Genomic DNA, 21,770 nt, shown 5'->3' on the forward strand with positions numbered 1-21,770 from the left:
CCACGCCCCCTGAGCCCCGCCCGCCCCGCCCCGCCCCGCCCGCCGCGGGGTCCCGCGCCGCCGCCGCTGCCGCCGCCGCCGCTCCGGTGCCGCCGCCCGGGCCTCGGTGCTCGGCGCTGCTCCGCTGCCGCCGGCGCCTCCCCGCTGGCGGCGGGGCCCGGCCGCGGTGCCCGCGCCAGGGCGTGCGCAACAGGCGGGCGCCGCCGGGGCCGCGGGCGCCGGTGAGCGAGCGGCCGGGGGCGGCGAGCGAGCGGCCGCCCGGGGCCGGGCATGTGCGGCGGGGCGGCGGGCAGGGCGCCCGGGCAAGGGCGTTTGAAGGAAACGTGAGGCGCGGCGGCGGCGGCGGCGGCATGGACGCGGCGCCGGGCCGGAGCCCCGAGCCCCGGGAGAAGCCGCCGGTGCCGGACGGGGAAGCGGCGGCGGCCGCTCGGGGGGCGGCGGGCGCGGCCCCGGCCTCGCCGGCGGCGGCGGAGCAGATCGTGGCGGAGGGCGAGGCGGCGGCGGCGGCGGCGGCGGGCACGTTCGTGCAGCGGCAGCTCGGGGCCATGCTGCAGCCCGCCGTGAACAAGTTCTCGCTGCGCATGTTCGGCAGCCACCGGGCCGTGGAGATCGAGCGGCAGCGGGTGAAGTCGGCCGGCGCCTGGATCATCCACCCCTACAGCGACTTCAGGTGGGACCCGGGCCCCGCTCCCCCCGGACGGGCCCGGCCTCGGTGCCCGGTGCTCGGTGCCCGGTACCCGGTGCTCGGTGCCCGGTGCTCGGTGCCCGGCCCCTCCGCCGCTGTCCCTGGTGCTGAGCGCGGCTCCCTCCCGGCCCCGCCGCACCGGCAGCGCCCGGCGGGGCAACAAGTGAGGGGCACCGGCGGTGCTCCCCCGGCCCCTCTGGGGGACAGCGGAGGCGGCCCCGAGCAACCGGGGCTGGCGAGGCTCCGACCCCGCCGGCCGCACCGCGACCCCCCGGCCCCTTCCCCACCCTGGGCACGTCCGGAGCCAGCCCCGCAATAACTCAACCAAGTTTCCTCCGGTTCAGCCCCTTCCCGGTCTCCGGTATCCCCCCGGCCCCCTGGGGCTCCCCGCCGGGCAAGGAGCTCCCCGGCAGCCCCCAGCTCCGGGCACGCCAAGGAGGAGGAGGAGGAAGGGGCCGCCTGGTTCTGCCCCCACGCAAAGCTTTCCTCCTTTGACACCGCTTTGAATTGCTCAAACGTGTGCAGGACTCGTGCCGACCCCACACGGTGCCCGCGGAGCCTGCCTGAGCACCGGCCCCGCAGCCCCGGGCTGCCGGAGGAGGAGAGGGCAGGGCGCTGCGAGGCACCAGGCCTGCCTCACCGTGTCACCGGGATCGCCGGGAAGAGCGCAGGGCCGGCTGATGTGGGAGGAACTGGGTGTCACGGGGATGTTGAGTCATATAGGGTGGGCTTTCTCTACGGGGGATGAAGCTGCGAGGCAGTCATCTCCCACGGCGAGCCATGACACGGCCGACGTCCCCAGCCGGGCGAGGAGCTCCGGAACGGGGCTGGCACCTGGTGCAGGTCCCCGGCACCTGTGGGCAGCTCCACAGCCTCCAGGGCCTGCGGTGCCCCCCGCAGACCGCCCCGCGCCTCCCCAGAGTGACCCCGAGGGGCGCAAAGCCCTCGTGGACCTTTTGGGGGGGAAGCTGCCCCCCAGGTTTGCGAGCCTGAGCTCTGCAGGAGCTTCACCCCGCTGTGAAGGTGACATGCAGCGAGCCGGCTGGATTACGCCGGTGTTTATCACATTACGGGGATCCTCAAAGGTCACGGAGATCAGGGCCCTGTGTGCTCGCCGTGACACGGAGTAAAGGACGGGGCCTGCCCTAAAGAGCTTAAGCCTAAATCTGAATCGAGTGCGCCCGGCAGCTGGCGGGGGGCAGGCTGTGTTCCCATTCAGGGCACAGAGTTGGGGTGCGGGAGGCGTTTGTGCAGCCAGGTCAGCCCCGTTCTGCCTGGCCGGTGCCTCCTCACCCACACAAGCAAGCCCTGGCCGTGGCTGAGGCAGCGTTAACACGGGCGAGGTGTCCTCGCCCCTGGGGGCAGAGAACACCAGAGAGCACCAGCCTCAGCTGGGACTGAGCGGGGCACCCGAAAGCGGGAGCTGGGCTTTCTTTTCCAGACCCCATAAAAACTTCGGGCGTGGAGCTGGGAAGCCCCCTGAGCATTGCATGCGTTTGCATGAAGAAGGCAAACACAGCATTTACGCGTGGCTGGGGATGCTGAATTTCAGGGCACGGTCAAACTCTAATCAGCCGATGCTCGGGACCTCATGGATTTTCTTCTGGAGCCTCTGAGCTTGTCCTCTCAGAGAAAGGAGGCAGATGAGGTGCTCCTGCAGGTCTAGGACCGTGTAGCTCCTGCCCACCACTCACAAGCACCCTTTTGGGGTCAGACACGTTCCTTCCACCTTCTCCATGGGGATGGCACTTGTCTGGCCTTTGTTCGCTCCTGCCCGGCTGCCCCACGCTACCATCCCAAGTGCCTCCCTGGCCCCGAGTCCCTCGGATGCCCTGGGAGCTCAGCACTGGGTTTGTGTAAGCAGCAAGGCTTATCCCAAATCCTTCTAAGCCAGCCTGGGCCGTGGTTGGGAGCTGGCGGACGATGGGGAGCTCTGGGGAGCAAAGCCCGTGTCCTCCCTGCGCTCTCCTCTTTGTGACGTGTTGGACTCCAGCTTTGGTCCGGGGTTTCTTTTCTAACTGGCTGTCCCCCCTCTCCTCCTGCTCCCTGCCTGCTGCCTTCCCGCAGGTTCTACTGGGACCTCATCATGCTGCTCCTGATGGTGGGGAATTTGATCATCCTGCCTGTGGGCATCACCTTCTTTAAGGACGAGAACACCCCTCCCTGGATCGTTTTCAACGTGCTTTCAGACACCTTCTTCCTGGCTGACCTGGTCCTGAACTTCCGGACAGGCATCGTGGTGGAGGACAACACGGAGATCATCCTCGACCCTCACACCATCAAAATGAAGTACCTGAAGAGCTGGTTCCTGGTTGACTTCATCTCCTCCATCCCGGTTGACTACATCTTCCTCATCGTTGACCTCGAGACCCAGGTGGATTCGGACGTCTACAAGACAGCGCGGGCCCTGCGCATCGTCCGCTTCACCAAGATCCTCAGCCTGCTGCGCCTGCTGCGCCTCTCACGCCTCATCCGCTACATCCACCAGTGGGAGGAGGTGAGGGTCCCTCGGAGGTCCCAGGCCCGGGGCAGGGTCTCGGGGCAGGTCAGGGATCTCTGGCTGTGGGGTCCGGCTGGCTGGAGGAGGGAGTTGAAGCGACCGTACTGGGGAAAGAAACAGTTTCTCTGTAGCTGCGCTCCTGCCTCTTCCCCAGATCTTCCATATGACTTACGACCTGGCGAGTGCTGTGGTGAGGATCTTCAACCTCATCGGCATGATGCTGCTGCTGTGTCACTGGGATGGGTGCCTCCAGTTCCTGGTGCCAATGTTGCAAGACTTCCCGGAGGACTGCTGGGTCTCCATCAACCACATGGTGGTGAGTGCCCCCGGCAGGGGCGATGCTGGTGCTGCATCCACCAGGGGGAGGAGAGGAGGTGCTTGCACATCTCAAACGCTCAAACGCCTGGGCACACTCAGCCCCCAGAGCTGCCTGGTGGATCCGTGTGCTGTGGAGCAGCAGTGAGATGGTGTGGGGGGAATCTCTGCATCCCCTTCTTGTCTCAGCCCAACTTGGCTGCTGCTGGAGTTGGACCAGCCAGGGGAATCCCTTGTGCCCTGCCAGGAGGGAACAGGGCACCAGGGCTCCTGTCTGCTCCCCCAGAGGCAGTCCCAGTCCCTGATCCTCTTCCCTGGGCAGAGCTCTGCCCTTCGGTTGCGGACACATCAAATACCTTTTTGCTGGCTGTGGGGAGGGGGAACTGGGCGGTTCTGCCCAGTGGCTCCTTCCGACAGAGCCCCCCAGCGCTGCTGTTCCCTCTTCTGCAGAACGACTCCTGGGGGAAGCAGTACTCGCACGCCCTGTTCAAGGCCATGAGCCACATGCTGTGCATTGGCTATGGCCAGCAGGCGCCCGAGGGTATGACCGACGTCTGGCTCACGATGCTGAGCATGATCGTGGGAGCCACCTGCTACGCCATGTTCATCGGCCACGCCACCGCGCTCATCCAGTCGCTGGACTCATCCCGGCGCCAGTACCAGGAGAAGGTCAGCAGGGTGCTGGAGAGAGTGCCTGGATCCTGGGGGAAGTCATGCCGGCACAAGTGGGTCGAGCTCCAAAACCTGCTCGATGCGGGCTCCCTGCCCGGCAGCCTTCTGCCCTGCTCTCTGCCCTTGCTGCCCGCTCAGGAGGTGGGGGTGTCATGGGAGCAGGCTCCCCGTTTGGATAGGGACACCCCAGTCATCCTGCCGGGGTTCACCCTGGTATAGTGAGGCCCGCATCCCGGCCTCTGCCGTGGGACCCTCTCTGCCCTGAGCGCACGGGGGTCCCAGCTCTGGCAGCGGCTGCTCCTCACCGCCAAGGAGAGGGAAGGTGTGAGCCGGCGGTGCTGCCAGCCCTGGCACGGCGCAGCTCGTTTCAGCGCAGCCCAGCGTGGCTCTCTCCTGTCCCCGCAGTACAAGCAAGTGGAGCAGTACATGTCATTCCACAAGCTGCCTGGGGACACGCGCCAGCGCATCCACGAGTATTACGAGCACCGCTACCAGGGCAAGATGTTTGATGAGGAGAACATCCTGGGGGAGCTCAGTGAGCCACTCAAGGAGGTAGGGGCAGGCACCCCAGTGCTGGCAGCGTGGGGGAAGGAGGGCAGTGCTGGCTGGGGTCAGCACTGACCTGCTCCTCACCCCACAGGAGATCATCAACTTCAACTGCCGCAACCTGGTGGCCAACATGCCCCTGTTCGCCAACGCGGACCCCAACTTCGTGACAGCCATGCTAACCAAGCTGCGCTTCGAGGTCTTCCAGCCTGGAGACTTCATCATCCGCGAGGGCACTGTGGGCAAAAAGATGTACTTCATCCAGCACGGGGTGGTCAGCATCCTCACCAAGGGCAACAAGGAGACAAAGCTGTCTGATGGCTCCTACTTTGGGGGTGAGGCTGTGCTGAGGGACTTGGAGAGCAGAGGGACGTGAGAGCTGCTGGGGGATACGTGATGCTTGCACCCTCTGTCCATCCCCTCAGCACCAGCGCCAAAGGCTGGGCATCCACCTCCCTCGGGTTTCTGGGGCTCAGAAGTCCACATCCCCGGTTCTTGCAGGGTGTCTTGTCCCACAGGGTGAATCAGGGGAACCAGCAGTCAGAGAGCCCTGAATTCTGGCTGTCTTGGCCAGAGAGGGCATCTGCCCAGCCAGCCTCTGGCCATAGAGCAGAGGTGTTTAGAGCAGAGCACCTGGGCCAAGTTTATGGGCTACAAGCACAGTTCTGGGAGAGAACTGGGTCGGGTGACTGCAGGAGCTGCATCCAGGGATGTCTCCGTGGCCCGGGGAGGGAGGAACAGGTTGTGCGTGGCCCAGGACACGGCTGTGGCTGTCCAGACTCCTGGCTTCGCTCCTTCTCCTGAGCCGTGCTGTTCCTGTGGGAGCACAAGGCAGCCCTGTCCCTGCTCTGGGGAGGTCTCTGGGGAGGGGACAGATGGCTGCATCACCCCGCCACCTCAATCTCTCTCCCTGCAGAAATCTGCCTGCTGACACGGGGCAGGCGGACGGCCAGCGTGCGAGCTGACACTTACTGCCGCCTCTACTCCCTGTCGGTGGATAATTTCAATGAGGTGCTGGAGGAGTACCCCATGATGCGCAGGGCCTTCGAGACGGTGGCTATGGACCGTCTGGATCGCATAGGTGAGGAGCAGCCCCTGTGCCCTGCGCAGCCACCTCTGTGTCTGCTCCCAGGGTCCCAGCACTCCAGCCTCACGGGTCCCCAGCGATGAGGAGGGGGAGCAGAGCGATGCAGCCTGCCACCAGGGCCCCTCTTTCCTCCCAGACAGGATCTGGGCAATGCTGATGAGCTTCCCAGGGTGGGGCTGTCACCCTCCCTACACGTATTTGCCCTGTCTGGCATTGGCCAGCTGCTCGTCCTCGTCCCCCCTTGCCTCCTGAGTACAAGTGGGACCACAGACTCCAGCCCCCAGCCCAGAGCCTTTGGAATCATCCTTTGGGCTCTGTTTTGCCCCTACTTCTCCCAGTGTGCCGAAGCCAGGACCCTCCCCAAAGCCTTGCTTTCATTTGGTAAAGCAGTGAGATTTTATCGTCCCTTCCCCACCATCACCCCTGCCCTGCACGGTGTCCCTGAGAGCTCCTAGGGAGGGTGACACCGCTACCTTTCACCCAGGGAAGAAGAACTCCATCTTGCTCCGCAAGCGAGCCGAGCACAGCTCAGGGCCCATGAACAACGAGATGATCCAGCAGATCGTGAAGCACGACCAGGATGTGGCCCACAACATCCAGGAGCTGCAGCAGATGACGATGGGCCGGGAGCTGAGCGGCAAGCCGGTGATCTGGGAGCCGCTGGTGCATGCACCCCTGCAGACAGCCGCTGCCACCACCAACGTGGCCATTGCCTTGACTCACCAACACAGCCTGCAGGCCCACATCTTCCTGCCGCCCTCCTCCATCTCCAGCCCGCTGTCACCTGAGGCCACCCTGCTGACGAAGCAGGTGCGCAGGTCCCAGCCCAGCCTGGGGGGCTCCCGGCCCTCCTCGGTCAGCTCCCCATCGGGGGCGCAGTCCCACCTGCAGACACCGGCCGCTGGTTCGCCTTCCTCCCCGATGGTCCAGTCCCAGGCACCCCTGGAAAGCGGGGGCCAGCGACCAAGCCACGGGGGGCAGCCCTTGCCGCGCGCAGCGCAGAAGGGAGAGCTGCCGCCAGCGGCCAAGCAGCCCCCGGCAGGATCCCAGCCCCAGCTCTCCAAGTCCCGGGGCACCTCGGTTTCCACTTCTCTGCTGCAGCAGGCGGCGGGGGCTCCGTCCCCCAGCTCGGAGCAGGCGCTGCCGGCGGGGAGAACTCTCCACTACAGCCTGTCCCGGGCCACCGGCTCCCACATCTCGCTTCTGATGCAGCCGCAGCAGCTGGTGAAGCACAGGAGCATCCAGGGCCTGCCCGTGGGGCGGCTCACCCAGGATGTCCGTCTGCTCTCGGCCTCCCAGCCCTCCTTGCCCAACAAGGTTGCTCAGCAAGCAGACGGGAGCTCCCTGCAGCAGGGGAGGAAATCCGTGGGGAACCTGGCCCGCAGATCCTCTCCCTCGGTAGCCGGACTCCTCGCCAAGCCATGTCCGGGGATCGCAGGCCAGCCAGCACACCCGCAGCAGATGCCTTCAGGATCGCTGGCTCAAGCGAGCCGCTCCGTGGCAGGAGCGTCCACCCCGAAGTCCCCAGTCTCTGCACCCAGGCAGGCGGCAGCTCCCTCCCGCAAGGGCTCCGTGGCCTTCAGCCCTGAGGTGGAAACGGGGAAGCCCAAGCTCCCATCCAACATGTGAGCCCCCGGCGGCACCCGTGCACGGGTAAGAGAGAGACAGGCACCGAGGTGGCACCTGCGGGAGGAGAGCGGAGGCAGCAGGAGAGGCAGAGCACCTTGTGGAGGCCTGGCTCTGTCCGAGGGGAGGCGAGGTGAGAGGCAGGGCACGGGGACACGCACCGGCCATGCTGGGTGCGGGGGACGCAGCAGGGGTGGGCTTGGAGCAGCCCCAGGAGCTGGCCTGGCAGGACGAGGAGGGGGCTCTCCGAGGACCATGCCATTGCTCTCCCCACCCGCTCCATCACCGTTTCTATCCTGCCACCTACCCTCCTTCTGGAGGCAGCAGGCAAAGTTGGAGCCCTTGCCCCAAATCCAGGCCTCCCAGGGGAGCCCAGCTCCCCACAGCTACTCCTTCGGGGCTGGGCCCCTCTCTGCTCTGCCCTCGCTCCCTGCAGCCTCTCCTCGGGGCCAGGGCGATGCTGGCAGGCTCTGCTGGGCTCGTCCTCCCACAACAGTACCCGCAGCATCCCCACACCATCCCCAGAGAGGTCTGCCCAGCACTTTGGCTTTTTGGAAGAGGAGAGAGAGCCAGCACCCCACTGGTGCTGAGGGCAGAGGGGGCTGGAGCCCACTGTGGGGTCTCACTGGGCAGGCAGAGCGCAGGTACCAGGGGCCAGGTCCCCTCTCCCCGAGGTGCCAGCAGCCACGCTCGGGGCTCAGTGCTGGGCCCTGGTGCTGCTGGAGCCCTGTGCCAGCCAGGCCAGCCCTGGCGTGCCAAGTGCCAAAGGCAGGGGCAGACAGCTCTGCCTCCACAGCATCCCCCGGGGTGCCTCTGCCTGGCTTTGCAGGCCTCACCTCTGAGGTGCTGCAAGGCCTTTGCGGAGTGCTTGGCCCTGCCAAAGCTCCGCTGGCAGCTCACCGGGGCTGGGATGTGCCTGGCAGGGCTCTGCCCCATGCCTGGGCACTGAGCCCAGGCCCTTGGCCATGCTCCCGTGTGGAAACAGTGCGGGGGCAATCCAGCTGCCTGCAGCTCCAGGGGGGATGCGTGGGCCGGGCTTCGGTCCCCTCCTGCCCCGTGCTGCTGTCCCCTTTATGGACCACCTGGAGAGGCTGATCCCCAGCGCTGCAGCGAGCAGAAGGCGGGCTTGAGGAGACACCAACCCCGGGCAGCGCCTGGGCGGCGTGTGGGGCTGCGGGGCTGCCTCCCCTCGCCCTTCCCGCACAGAAGGGCAGGGGCTTGGGGGCTCCGCAGCCAACCCCAACTGCCCCTCCGGAGCCAGTAGTCATCCGTGTGTGTTCGAGTCGTGGCTCTGCCGAGCAGCTGAGCTCTGCTTACAGTGTTGCTTTGGGCTCAACCGCGTTACCAGTCCTGGTTAGAGTAGTGTTCCCTCCCGACCCCGCTGCGCTGCGCGAGCTGCTTTCCACTACTAGAGTCAGGACCCACGGCTTGTAGTCGCGCTCTGGGGCTTGGCTGCCGCTGAGCGGGGCCCGTGGGACCCGGCGGCCCTGGCACACCCGGCCCCAGCCGCCTGGCGCAGCGGGCGAGGGTTTTGTTTCACGCAGTACTTCTTGAAGTGAGTCCTTCAGTTCTCCCCCCTCGTGTTTTGGGATATTGGGACCAGTTTGAACCACTTGGCTGCTCCAGGAGCCGAGCCCTCAGGGCGCAGCAGCCCGGTGGGAATCCATTAGCGTGTCCGTCGGAGGGGATGTCCAGCACTGCCTTTTTTTTCATGGACTTGAACTCCCCTTCCCCACCCAGCTCCCGCGTCCCGCTCCATCCCCATGGTCGGTGTCTCCCCGGCAGCCCCTCAGGAAGGGGTCTGCGGCCGGGCCGCGCAGTCAGACATCCCCCAGGCCGTGTTTACACCCCGTGATGTAGATGTCTTAGTGGTCATCATAGGTGTTCCTCACAGAGCGCGTGGGCCAGGCTGGGTGGCACCGAGCGCGGCACCATTTCTGCCAGCCGTGCTGCCGGGTCACCCCTCCCCGCGGCCGCAGACCCGCGCCAGGAGCTGGAGCCACCCCGCGCTCCAGTCACCGCTGCGGCCGGCTCCACCGTGGCGACCAGCGCCTGCTGCGAGCTGCGGCAGCTCCTGTCCCCGGAGGTCAGGACCCCGGTGTCCCGTCCCCGAGGGGAGGCAGGAGGGGGGCGGCTGGGGGTTTAGGGCCAGGGCCGGGGGTGCCGGCCACGTGCGCGTCTCTGTGGCGTGAGTGGGCGCGAGTCTCGTCACCAAAGACCATGCTCCTTCACTCTTGCACTCACGGCAGTCGATGTACAGAGCTTGTAGTTTTCATATTGCAGAGAATTTAAAAGCGTTTTTTTTTTTTTTAATTTATTTATTATTATTTATTTTTTGGTCGTTGTACATAATGGGTTTAAATAATAAAGAGAGATTCTGAGCTGGTCTGAGGGAGCCTCCTTCAGCGCAGCCCGCGCCGGCCGCGGTGCCTTGCCCACGAGGATGGGACGGGGCAGCGGTGGGGTGCCACAGAGGGGCAGCCCCGGTCCTCGTTAACAGCAGGATTTAATTGCCTTCCCCCGACAGCCAGGAGCAGATGGGGAACCCCGAGGAGCATCTTGGGGTGCCTCCTCCCGGCCCCGCAACCTCGGGCAGCACAGGAGGAGCAGCACAGCCGCAGATCCCCCCCTTCCCCTCACCCCACCGGCATTTGGGCCCCGGGGATTAACGTTTAATCTTTGCTGATTTTCCCCTTCCATTTCCCTTCCGTTTATTAACCCGGGGGGGGGGCTGATTGCGGAGCAGACTGCGGGCATTAAACAGATTAAACGAAGGTCACGGAGCACGGGGCGGGCCGGGGGGCTGGCGGTGCTCAGTGCCCGTTCCACGGTGCCGGCACACCCTGCACGGGGCTCGGCTCGGGCCTGTGCCCGGTGGCTCTGCCCCTGCGCCGGCACCGCCAGCACGGCACCGGGCACCGGGCACCGGGCACCGGGTACGGGCACCGGACACGGGCACCATGGACGCCCCCCGCGCCCAGCACCGGGACATCCCCGGGGCAGCGCGGCTGAGGCTCGGTGACACCCGAGGAGCCCCGGGCCCATCGGCGGCTCCTCCCTCGCGCCGTTATTCCCGGTGACACCGGGGCGAGGCGGAGCGGGGGCGCGTGGAAGCCGCCGGTTGCCCCGGCCCCAGGCCCCCGAAGGGGCCAGGCTGTGCTGACGGCGCCCGGGCAGGGCCGGGGGCGCAACGCGGGACGGTCCCGACCCCGGTCCCGACCCCGATCCCGATCCCGATCCCGATCCCGATCCCGATCCCGGTCCCGGTCCCGGCCCCGCCCCCGCGCTGCCGCCGCGCCCTCGCTCCATTCCCCCCCTCCACCAATCAGGCGTCTCGGTGCCGCCCCCCCCGCTCTCCTATTGGCCGAGCCTCCTTGGTTCCATCTTCATGCGATGGAGCGGGCCAATGAATGCAGGCGCCAGGTGCAGCCGCCCGCTGGCTCCTCCCCTTCCTCGCGGGGCATGCCGGGAGTTGTAGTCCTCCCGCCGCGCGGCTCGCGGCGCTCCCCCCGGCTCAGGACTACGCGCCCCGGCGAACCCCGCGCCCGGCGCCGGGGCGGGGCCGTCCCCGGAGGTCGCGGGGGCGAGCGCGGAGGAGCGGGGCCGGGGGGTCCGGTGCGGGCAGGGCGCGATGAGCGGGGACGGAGCGCGGCGGGCGGCGGGCGCCGAGCGGGAGGAGTTCGTGGGCTTCTTCCCACAGGTGGTCCGGGACCTCACCGGGGATGGGCTCGGGCACCCCGAGGTGGGCGACGCCGTGGCCCGGCTGAAGGAGGTGAGGACGGGGGGGGCCCGGGGGGGGGCCCGGTGAGGTCCCGGGGTGGGTCCCGGTAAGGCCCGGCCGGGGGGCCCGGAGGGGGTCCCGGGGGGGTCCCGGTTGGGTCCTGGGGAGGTCCCGGTGGGGGTCCCGGGGGGTTCCAGTGAGGCCGGCGTGGGTCCCGGTGAGGTCCCGGTTCGGGTGCCCGGGGGGGGTCCCGGTTTGGTCCCGGGGGGATCCCGGTGGGAGGGGGTCCCGGTGGTGGGGAGGCCGGGGGCTGCCCACTCACCTCTCCCCGCAGGTGCTGGAGTACAACGCGCCGGGCGGGAAGTACAACCGGGGGCTGACGGTGCTCGCAGCCTTCCGGGAGCTGGCGGGCCCCCAGCAGCAGGACCCCGAGAGCCTCCGCTGCGCCCTGGCCGTCGGCTGGTGCATCGAGCTGGTGAGAGCCGGGCACGGGGCCGCACCACATCCCCTGCCTCTGAGAGCCCCCGTCCCGCAGCTGCCCCCTAACCCAGCCTTTTGCAGTTCCAGGCCTTTTTCCTGGTGGCCGACGACATCATGGACCAGTCCCTGACGCGCCGGGGGCAGCTTTGCTGGTACAAGAAGGTGAGAGCGGCCGCGGAGCTGGGACATCGCTGCCTGCTGGGGGGCCGCGGGGGTGCCGTGATGTTGGGTGTGCTGCAACCCAGCCCCTTCTTGTCCTCCTGGTGCAGGAGGGAATTGGGTTGGATGCGATCAATGATGCCTTCCTCCTCGAGTCATCCGTCTACAGGATGCTGAAGAAGTACTGTGGGGAGCGCCCGTACTACCTGCACTTGCTGGAGCTCTTCCTGCAGGTGAGGCTGCCCCCCACGTCTCCTTCCATGGACCCATCTCGGGACTAGTTCCAGTCCTGTTTGATGGTGCGTGGATCTTAGTCTGCTCTCTGAGTCCTTGGGCATCCCACCAAAAATGCACCCTACTTCAGCCTTGGCAAGGAGCTAAAACGGGGCTGAACTTCGGGGTTTTTACTGTGCTGTTCGGACTTTCCTGGGGACCGTGTGAATAAATCCTTAAATGTTTCCTCTTCAGACTGCCTACCAAACTGAGCTGGGGCAGATGCTGGACCTCATCACTGCTCCTGTCACCCAGGTGGATTTGAATCGCTTCAGTGAGCAAAGGTGAAGGAATTGGAGGGGACAGATGCCAGCCCAATGCTGGCTGTGTGGCTCTGCTGGTGTCCCTTCTGGACTGTGAAGCAGACAACCAGCTTGCTAAAATTCTGCTGTCATCTGTCAGACCAAAGTCCAGACCAAATCTTTGTCGGCTGTCAGAACTTGGAGGTGGTTTAGAGGGTGATGCTGCACTTCTCCTGCTGTCTTTGATTTGCTGGGCACCAATGGGAAGGGAAGGCCTGGGATTTCTCACTGAATGTGGTTCCTCTCCCACAGGTATAAGGCAATCGTTAAGTACAAGACCGCATTTTACTCCTTCTACCTGCCAGTGGCTGCTGCCATGTACATGGTGAGTTCTGTGGAAAGGAGTTAAGGGGAGAAAGGCGGTGCCTAAACAGCATAAGGCTTTCTAAGAGAACAGGTGGTCTGGGAGATGAAGGTGTAAAAAACAAATACTGGAAGGCTTTTTTTTTTCTTCTCTCTATTAGACTGGTATTGACAGTAAGGAGGAACACGACAATGCCAAAGCAATCTTGCTGGAGATGGGTGAATTCTTTCAGATCCAGGTACAAGGTGCCTCCCAGTCCCCCAGGACTTGTAAGGCGGTGGTTGTGGTGCTCATGTTTCTGTCTTTGTACAGGATGATTACCTGGACTGCTTTGGTGACCCGGCACTAACAGGGAAGGTTGGCACCGATATCCAGGACAATAAGTGCAGCTGGCTGGTGGTGGAGTGCCTGCGTCGGGTCACGCCAGATCAGAGGCAGATCCTGGAGGTAATGCCCGCAGGCTTACAGAACCGCTCTGACATGGTGGGAGAGGTAACGCAGACTCCCTGCCTAAGGGCACAGTGTAGAGGAGGTGTCGAGCTGTAAGGTGCACCTGGAAAGCTGCGCTGTGCATGGCAGCAGTGATGGTACCGGGGTGGGAGGAGGCTCAGTTATTCTGAGCACTGTAAGACACAAGGGAGCAGAAGAGGTGACTCTTGCCACGTTTTGAAAGAGCAACTATTGTCATAGCCATAAGCTAAACCCCAAACTTACTCATTCTGGTGCCTTCTCAGGAGAACTATGGCCGTAAGGAGCCAGAGAAGGTGGCTAAGGTGAAGGAGCTCTACGAGACCCTAGGCATGAAGGCTGCTTTCCAGGAGTACGAGGAGAAGAGCTATCAGCGCCTGCAGGAACTGATCAAGAAGCACGCCAACCGGCTCCCGAAGGAGATTTTCCTTGGCCTAGCTCAGAAGATTTACAAACGACAGAAATGAGGGTGTGCTGGCGGGCCTGTTGGTGAACTGTTCGGGCTCTGCTGCCAGGGGTGGGCTGGCAGCCCCGGTGCTGGGTGCGCGGCGGTGCCACCGCCACCGCCCTGCTGCCTTCGGGCTGGGGTCGGCGTGGCTCGTAGCAGCTCCCCTCCCGGTGCTCGGGCCGCCAGGCCTGCTACAATAAACGTAATTTATTGCCGTTCTGCTGCCTCTTGTGTTCCTTGGCGCTGGGGGCAGGCCGGGCTCCCCCCTCCCGGGGCTGCGCTCACCGGGGCGGGGCCGGGGCCGCGGCTCCTCCCCGCCGCCGCCGCCGCAGTCAGAGCCCGGAGCCGCCGCAGCGCCGAGGGGTGAGCGGGGGGGAGCGGGGCCGGGGGTCGGCGGAGGGGCTGGGGGGGGCTCCGAGCTCTGGGTCGGGCTCTCGGGACTCCCCCCCGGCACCCTCCGGTTGCGGCGAGCCCGGGGCCGTGCGGGGCGAGCCGGGGCCGCCCGCGGTGCGGGGCCGTCGGTTGGGGCAAAACGCACGGGGATGGAGCTCGGCAGCGCCTGGGGGGCTCCGGGCTCGGCAGCAGCCGCAGGGGTGTCCGGGCTGCAGCCCCCTCCTGAGGCCAGGCCGGGGCCGAGCGACCCCCCCCACCCCCAGCGCGTTTTGGGCTGCTTTGGCCATTGATGCGCTGCCCTCGGAGCGCTGCCGGGGCCGTGTTCCTTTGGCCGGAGGCCAGGAGCTTCGCTGCCTGACGTTTCAAGGGCGTTTTCTCCTTGACAGCATCTCTGAGACGCTCCCTGGCTGCCGAGAGCTGGCAGAGGGAATCCAGCCCTGCTACTGCGGGCGCCTGGACCTGCCCACGCTTCCTCAGCCTGCGCTCGAGCCCTGCCCTGGGGAGCCGCGAGCGGCTGCAGACCCCTGCCCAGACACGAGGCCTGAGCCCGGGGGAGCTGTGGGGGAGCCCCCCCGTTGCTGGATGCGTTTCTGTCCCCGTGAGCCCTCGGGCTGGTCCCTGCAGCCTGCCCTGCCCGGCGCCTTCCACAAGGTCAGCATCTTTGTTCTCTTTCCCAGTTTGTTGTTCTCCGGGTTTGCGCCACTGCTTTCGCCGCTGCTGCGTGAGTAGACGCTGGATGTTTGCAGGGAGCTGCATGGTGTGAGCAGAAGAGCTGTGGGGCTCTCTGAGGAGCCCCAGAGCTACCAGTAAGACAGCATCATGCTGGCTCCGAAGAAAGGCCTGCTGTGCAACCTCAATCATATCCACCTGCAGCACATCTCACTGGGGCTGCATCTCTCCCGGCACCCGGAGCTCCAAGAGACCTCCGACTCCATGAGTCAGGGGGAGCAGAAATGCTGCAGCGGCTGTCAGGAGAACTGTGAGCAAGTGGATGCCAATTCCAACAATCCCTCCTTGAAATGCCAGTGCTGCGAGTCTCACACCGAGCTGCCTGTGACGCTGGCTCTCCAGAACCAGGCAGCTCAAGAAGATTTCTCCTGCCTGCATGCTGAGGAGGAGGTGGCTTCCCCTTGCAATCTGGCTTCCACCTCCTCCTCTGTCAGTAGTTGCTCGGATTTCAGCTTGGATGATTCCCCGGTGTCTGTGTACTGCAGGGGGTTCTCAGGAGAAGGGTCCCAATCCCCTGAAAATCAGCCCGATGTCGTTCCCACAGAAGATGTGGGGGATGACCTGCTGCTGGCTGACCAGGGCAGGACATGGGATGGAAAAGATGGCAACCTCAACCCAGCAGTGCTCCAGGAAGCAGACATCCTGGCTGGAGAGAGCCCAGACAGCCTCTGCAGCAGCAGCTCGCTCCACTCCCAGTACGACGAACCCTCTCTCAGCACGGTGGCACAGGAGACCACAAGCACCTGCGTTGACCTAGACCCCAACTGCAACCCCTTTCCTGACCCAGCCGCCACACCTCCAGCGTTGGCTGTGCAAAGCCAGCAGGATCAGAGTCCGAGCAGTGCTCCTGAGCCACGGACCTGGGTTAAGAGCATCCCCCCTCCCGTACCTCCCCGTCCCCGGAGACAGCTGCAGATTCTCAACGGGCACAGAGCAGAGCAGCCGGTCCTGCCCGCGAGGCCAGCTGAGCCAGAGCCCGCCTTGGGTGACCTTGGCAGAGATGGAGGCAAGAAGAACATCACCTCCTTCCACGAGCTTGCCCAGAAGAGGAAGAGAAACACCACTGGGACCACGCTTGCCCAGGCCAGGGGTGACCGCAGTGACTGGCTGATTATTTTCTCACCAGACACCGAGCTGCCACCCCCCAGCGAGCTCCTCTCCAGCATCACAGGCCAGGAGCTGCCCCAGCCACAGCTTCAGCAGGAGTGGCGGGCGAGGCCTCCTGGTTCGAGGCAGAGAGAGGTGACCACTTTCAAGGAGCTCCGGTACCGCAGTGCCTCCAACAAGCCCAGGGGCCAGGCAGACAGTGAGCGGGTGGAGCCGGTGGCATCTCAGCACCCGTCTGCACCCCCCGAAATGTCTGCAGGCAGATGTGGCTCGAGCTGGATGCCACCCGTGCCGTCGGGCAGACAATTGCTGGCGTCTACAGAAAGCCACCAGACAAAGAGGAGGAGATCTCGCCCGGGACTGCAGCCCATCGCAGAGGGGCAGCTGGGGGATGCTGAGGAAGGCAAGCTGCTGCCGCAGATCTGCATGCCAGAAGAGAAGGGGCCGGGCTCTGGCTGCAATGGAGACGTGCTGGTTTGGAGGCTTGGGAGGCCTGGCGGGGACCCCTGGGTGCCAGGGAAGGTTGAGCGAGGAGATGAGACCTGCAAGGAGGGTAAGTTTGGGTCACCAGAGGCCACCACCCTTGCTGTGGGGCACCCCCTCTGTCAGGTGCTGGGTAAGGGGACTGGGTCCATAGGATCGCCCTTTCGAGGACCGGTGCGCGGGGCCGGGAGGAGCTGCGGGATCCAGGCCCTGCAGGCCCGGCAGCCCCGACTGCAGAGGGGCCGGGGGGGGGGGGGGGGTCCAGCGGCTCCTCGCACGCCTGGGTTCCCTCCCCCCCCCGTCACTGTGCGGGGGGCCGGGAGCCCCCCCCGGGCCGCTCCCCCCGCGTCTCCCCCGGCCTCGGCCCTTCCCTCGCCCCGCCGCCCTTCTCCCGTTCCCTTTCGTTTCTCGCCCCGCCCGAGCCCGCGGGGTAAGGCCCTGGGCGGGCCCCAAGGGCAGCGGGGCCCGGCCCGCCCCGCTCCACCGCCGCCCTTCGCCCGGCCGCGGCCTCCGGCTCCATGAGCGACCGCGGCCCGGCTGGGCCCGGCCCCGGCCCCCGGCGCGGTGAGTGGGGCCGGGGGGGGGCGGACCGGGGCCGGGGCTGGGGCCAGGAGCCGGCTGTGCCCCGAGCCTCACCGCGGCCTCCCCTCTCTCCAGCCAGGCCCTCGCCGCCCGCCGCGGGAGCCACGGGCGCGGCGCAGCCCTGCGGGGGGAGCTCGGGGAGAAGCCGCGGGGCCCTGGCGGAGCAGAAGAAAGGTAACGGGGCCCCGGGGGCGGGGAGGGGGGCGGCGGGGCTCGGCCCCCGGCTTTCTTGGGCAACCCCGGGCACAGGGGCAGGGCTCGCACCCCCCCCCCCCCCCCGGGCTCTTTTCTCGGAAGCCGCCGCTCTTCGCAGCCCCGAGGAGCTGAGGGTCCCCGCGGCAGCCCCCTGGCAGCCCCCTGCCCTGCAGAGGCTCCTGGAGCCCCCGGTGCCGCCAGCCGGCCCCTCTCCGGCTCCTCCAGGCCTTGGGGTGCTGAGCTGCTGCTTGCCGCAGCCAGGGCTGGTCAGCCCCATGGTGCTGCAGAGCAGATGCTGCTGCGGCCGTGGTGTTGGTTGCCGTGTTGACTCCTTCCTTTCTGTTGTCCGGCAGCCCTGTTGATCGCTGTCAGCACCGCCGTGGATAAGATTATCGCCCACTTCAGCACCGCGCGGAACCTGGTGCAGAAGGTGAGGGCCTGGGCTGAGGCTCTGATGGGGCTGGGGTGGTTGGAAGGAAGGAAAGGCCACACGGGCTTTGGCAGGAGGGGTTTGGGGAGCTCCCTGGTGCATGTCACATCCTGATTGCCCATCTCTGGAGGTGGCACAGTCAGGCAGAACCAGCTGGGAGTGAAGAATCCCACCATCTGCCCCTGCAGGCTCAGGGTGAGGTGCTCCCTTTCCCCTCTCCTCTCCTTGTGCCTAAATGCTGATGCCTCCCTGCTTCAGGCGCAGCTGGGAGACAGCTGGCTCAGCCCAGATGTGGGTTACCTGCTGCTGCACACGCTCTGCCCTGCGCTCTATGGCTTGGTGGAGGATGGGCTGAAGCCATTCCAGAAGGATGTTATCACAGGCCAGAGGAGGAATTCCCCCTGGAGCTTGGTGGAAGCCTCCGTGAAAACAGGTAGGTGTGGGGAGTGTGCTCCTGGAGACATTAGGCCCAGCACCTCAAGGTGCCTGGGGTCCTTTTCCAGCCTGGGATCTATCTGGGTTGGACTTGTGTCCACAGTGATTTTCTGCATATTGTGTGTTCCACAGGGCCCAATACCCGCTCTTTGCAAAACCTCTGCTGGCATGTGGCTGGGCTGGCCCCTCTCAACAGCTCAAGGCAGAAGTTTCATGCCTTTATCCTTGGCCTTTTGAAGTGAGTATTGGTCCTTGTTGACCCAGGCTGTCCTTGCTGTGATGGCTGGCTGGAACAGAGTTCTGAGGGCTCTAACGCTGGTTTCCTTTACTTTGCTTAGTACTAAGCAGCTGGAGCTGTGGATCTCTCACCTGCAGAATAGCCCAGGTAGGATACAGTGCCCAGAAGTGTCCCCCCCCCCCCCCCCCAACTTGTCCTCTTCTACTTGTGCAAAGCCAGCGTAGGAATTCCCACACCCTTTCCTCCCACAACGCTTGGTCAGGATTCCCACAGTGAATGGGGCATTGCTTTCCGTGGCCATCCCATTGGGTGAGGGCAGTCAGGGAGGCAATTTGGAACATCTTCAACACAACCCTCAGCAGAAAGCTCTTTGTCAGACTGCTAGGATGGACCAGCAGGCCCTGGGGGGAATCTGTGGGTAAGGGGTAGGGCATTTGCCAGCTCTCCAGTGTTGCTCATATCTCGTAGGTGTAATATCCGTGCTCTATTTTCCCACGGCCTTCTTTGCCCTGAGCCAAGGCCCTCTTCCCCACCTTGCCGATGAACTGCTGCTGCTCATCCAGCCCCTCTCGGTGCTGACATTCCACCTTGACCTGCTCTTTGAACACCATCACCTCTCCGTGGATGCAAGACCTTTGTCCCGGCATCTGGAGTCACCTCCAGCTCCTCCCCATCACTCTGCTCAGGCTCGAGGGATTGTGGAGCCTCCTCTGGAGGGCCAAAGCAGCACTGCAGGGGCCAGCCTGGAAGACGAGATGCCCCCTGATGCTCTGGGGAGGGCAGCTGGTGTGGAGGAAACCCCGAGGTCCCAGTCCCAAGCAGCTGCGTGCAGCCTGGTCCCCAGCCCCCAGGTGGGGGCTGCCCTGCAGCAGACCTTCCAGCACGTGCTGCGGTGGGGCGATCAGCTCAGTCGTGCTTTCTTGGGAACTGACAGCTCCCCAGAGACCGGCAGGCCCGAGGCAGGCCCTTGGGATGCAGCGGCTGGCCCTGGTGGCTGGTGGGCCCAGCTGAGCCAGGCCTCCAGGATTTATGCTGCTCCTAGCAAGGAAAAGTTCCCCTTTGTCTGGTGGACGAAGCTGCAGACAGCTGCGGAGGATTCCAGCCCTGGCCAGGTGACGCGACCCCAAACACCTGCAAGCGAGCCTCGAGGCACGGAGCTGCAGTTCCTTCAGACCAAAACTATCCCTGAACTCTCCAGTCCGAACCCCAGCAGCGGTGCTGATACCTCTGGGACCTCTTCCCCTGAAGACCTCGTCCTGCCCTCTGGAGCAGGCACACCCACCGATCCTGCTGTTCCCACTGCTGGAGAGAAACCCCTGGCTGCTGCTGCACAGCCTCGTGCGGATAGGAACCGGGCAGCCCCTTCCAGCCCCACGGCCAGCAGTGCTCCTCGCCCCGACAAGGGCACCTGGCTGGGCCGGCTCTTTGGAGCCACCAGCCCCTCTGCCCGGAGTTCCCCATGCGGTCCCAACACTGTCTCAGCTAGGTCCAGGTAAGGCCCAGCTTGGGAAGGCAGGGGTGGGGAAGCAGCGTGTGCTCAGGAAGGGGTTGTCTCACCTGGCAGCATGGATACCTGATTTATTTTTCTTTGTAGAGCCCATAATCCAGGTTGTGTTCCTGGGCTGCTCTGCCATGTCATGGGATTAGTGCATGTCCCAGTGCTGCTGCCATGGTGTGCTGGCAGTCCTTTACAGCAGCTTGTGGTCAGGCCGTCGTGGTATTGCCATGGCTCAGTCAGCTCCTGGAGCACCAGAACTGGTCTGCTGAGCAGAACTGCTGGTGACTGGCACTTGGTGCTGCAGGAGTGCCTGGCACACACAGCTCGAGGTTTCAGATGGCGCAAAGTTTCTCTTGGCGTCCTGGTCATGGTGCAAAGCCTCATCCCACCCAGACACGGTCCCAGCCCCAGCAGCTTGCTGCTAGCTCACGGCGTTTTCCCTCTCCTTTGTGGCAGGAGACCCTCCAGCTGGCTGTCCCCCAGCGCACACGTCCTTGCTGTGGTGGTGAAGGGGCTGGCGGCCGAGAAGATCCATGCCCAAGAGCAGCCAGAGAGGAACACATCCAATGTGCCCCAGACCCACAGGTGATGCAGGGCACTTGCTGTGATGGTTGGGGTTGGAAAGCTGGCGGTGGACTTTTTGGGGGGAGAAGCAGCAGTTGCTGCCAGGCATGGCTTAGCGATCCTATACCCTTTTCTTATTTTACCTCTCACTGTTGCTAACTTGCACCTTGACCGCCCACCCTGGGGCTTGCCCTCCTCTTCTGCTGAGCTGCAGGTGGCCGTGTGTACCCACCTACACGTGACCAGTTGCTTTCCCAGACATTTTGGTGGGGGAGTTTTGAGCATTTTTTTTGGGTGCTTTCTGGGTTCATAGTACCCTGTTTGGAGCAAGTATGTGGCAGGTCCCCACCCAGCTGTGGTGGTCCTTGCGTGCTCCCACAGCCTGTCCAAGCGAGCACAGAAGGGCGCCTGGCCCTCCCACGCTGCATTTGGCCATCTCCCTGCTCCTCAGCACTGACCTAGAGCTTTCCTCCTCCTCCCTGCAAATGCTGCTCCCATTCTGATGCTGTTCCAAGGGTCTGCTTGGCAGGATGCTTTTGTGATGGGGATTGTTGATCAACTACTGGTGGTCACTGGCACCACAGATGAGCATCAAAGCCTCTCCCAGTCTGATGTGGGCCTTTCTTAGCCATCTGTGGGGTTTCTGGGGAGGCGAACCCCTGATGGCATTTGTTGTGTAGGGAAGTTCGGGCGCTGTGTGACCACACAGGTGCTGCCACTGGGCACCTGAGCTTCCAGAAAGGAGACATCCTGCAGCTGCTCTCCACTGTGGATGAAGACTGGATCCGCTGCTGCCATGGAAACAGCATTGGCCTTGTTCCTGTGGGCTACACATCCCTGATCTTGTGAGGAAGAGGAGGCGCCCCGAGGAAGCAGCTGAGTTTGCAGAAGCAGGTGCCGCCTCCAGGAAGGACGGGCTCCCTGCCACATCTTCACCATCGTCGGGGCTGGCAGGTCTGCAGGGGGCCCTTGCTCTGGTGCCAGCCCCTGCTGCTTGCTAGCACGATGCTACCTTCTGCCAGGGCTGCGTCCCGCGAGCCATTGCTGCACATGTTGCCACGGAGTTGCTGCCAATTCACTGCAGGCCCCCCCCATGGGACCTGCTCTTGCTGATGTCGTCTCAGCTGCTGCCCGTGCCTGTGTGAAGGGAGGGAAAGCCCCTGTCCCCGTGCATTACTCACAGTCCTGTATGCTGTCTGTGTGCTGTCATGTCCTGTCACTGCCACGTCCACCACCTGCCTTGCTTTGCCCCATGGCTGGGGCGTGCAGCCCGGGCCAGCCCCAGCCAGCAGTGTGCTGTTCCAACACTGTAAATAGTTGTAACCACGGGAAGAAGCGTGTTCCGGGGAAAGAGCTGGAAATAAAGGTTGTGACTTACGTGTCCTCGGCTGTGGCTGGATCATTGCAGCTGTGGGGCTGGGAATGGCTGCATTGCCCCTCCCTGCATGTGTGGCTGGGGCTGGAGCTGGCTGATAGGTGCCTGCAGGGGAAAGCCACGCATGCAGGGACAGGGGCTGGTGCCCAGCTCGC

At 64.8% G+C, this 21,770-nt stretch overlaps 3 protein-coding genes across 3 annotated transcripts; all 3 read left to right on the top strand.

Annotated features, from left to right (window-relative positions):
* The first annotated feature begins 177 nt into the window (after window positions 1-177).
* On the top strand, window positions 178-9,817 carry HCN3 (hyperpolarization activated cyclic nucleotide gated potassium channel 3). Its single transcript, XM_038167748.2, has 8 exons — window positions 178-670; window positions 2,753-3,182; window positions 3,340-3,501; window positions 3,951-4,169; window positions 4,578-4,724; window positions 4,813-5,053; window positions 5,635-5,799; window positions 6,290-9,817. Exons 1-8 carry the CDS (start codon window positions 351-353, stop codon window positions 7,432-7,434), a joined length of 2,829 nt encoding a protein of 942 aa, XP_038023676.1. The 5' UTR covers window positions 178-350; the 3' UTR covers window positions 7,435-9,817.
* Window positions 9,818-10,982: 1,165 nt separating this feature from the next.
* On the top strand, window positions 10,983-13,804 carry FDPS (farnesyl diphosphate synthase). Its single transcript, XM_038167778.2, has 9 exons — window positions 10,983-11,203; window positions 11,487-11,627; window positions 11,714-11,794; window positions 11,902-12,024; window positions 12,260-12,348; window positions 12,619-12,691; window positions 12,831-12,908; window positions 12,983-13,117; window positions 13,405-13,804. Exons 1-9 carry the CDS (start codon window positions 11,063-11,065, stop codon window positions 13,603-13,605), a joined length of 1,062 nt encoding a protein of 353 aa, XP_038023706.1. The 5' UTR covers window positions 10,983-11,062; the 3' UTR covers window positions 13,606-13,804.
* A 68-nt stretch (window positions 13,805-13,872) lies between these two features.
* Window positions 13,873-21,621, top strand: RUSC1 (RUN and SH3 domain containing 1). The gene is made up of 10 exons (XM_038167747.2): window positions 13,873-13,949; window positions 14,657-16,368; window positions 16,956-17,054; window positions 17,429-17,505; window positions 17,764-17,938; window positions 18,073-18,178; window positions 18,279-18,325; window positions 18,647-19,670; window positions 20,133-20,261; window positions 20,921-21,621. The coding sequence occupies exons 2-10, from the start codon at window positions 14,799-14,801 to the stop codon at window positions 21,087-21,089; spliced, it is 3,396 nt and encodes a 1,131-aa protein (XP_038023675.1). The 5' UTR covers window positions 13,873-13,949; window positions 14,657-14,798; the 3' UTR covers window positions 21,090-21,621.
* Window positions 21,622-21,770: the final 149 nt, after the last annotated feature.

Source organism: Anas platyrhynchos, chromosome 26, assembly GCF_047663525.1.
Source record: "Anas platyrhynchos isolate ZD024472 breed Pekin duck chromosome 26, IASCAAS_PekinDuck_T2T, whole genome shotgun sequence".
Taxonomy (NCBI): Eukaryota; Metazoa; Chordata; class Aves; order Anseriformes; family Anatidae; genus Anas; species Anas platyrhynchos.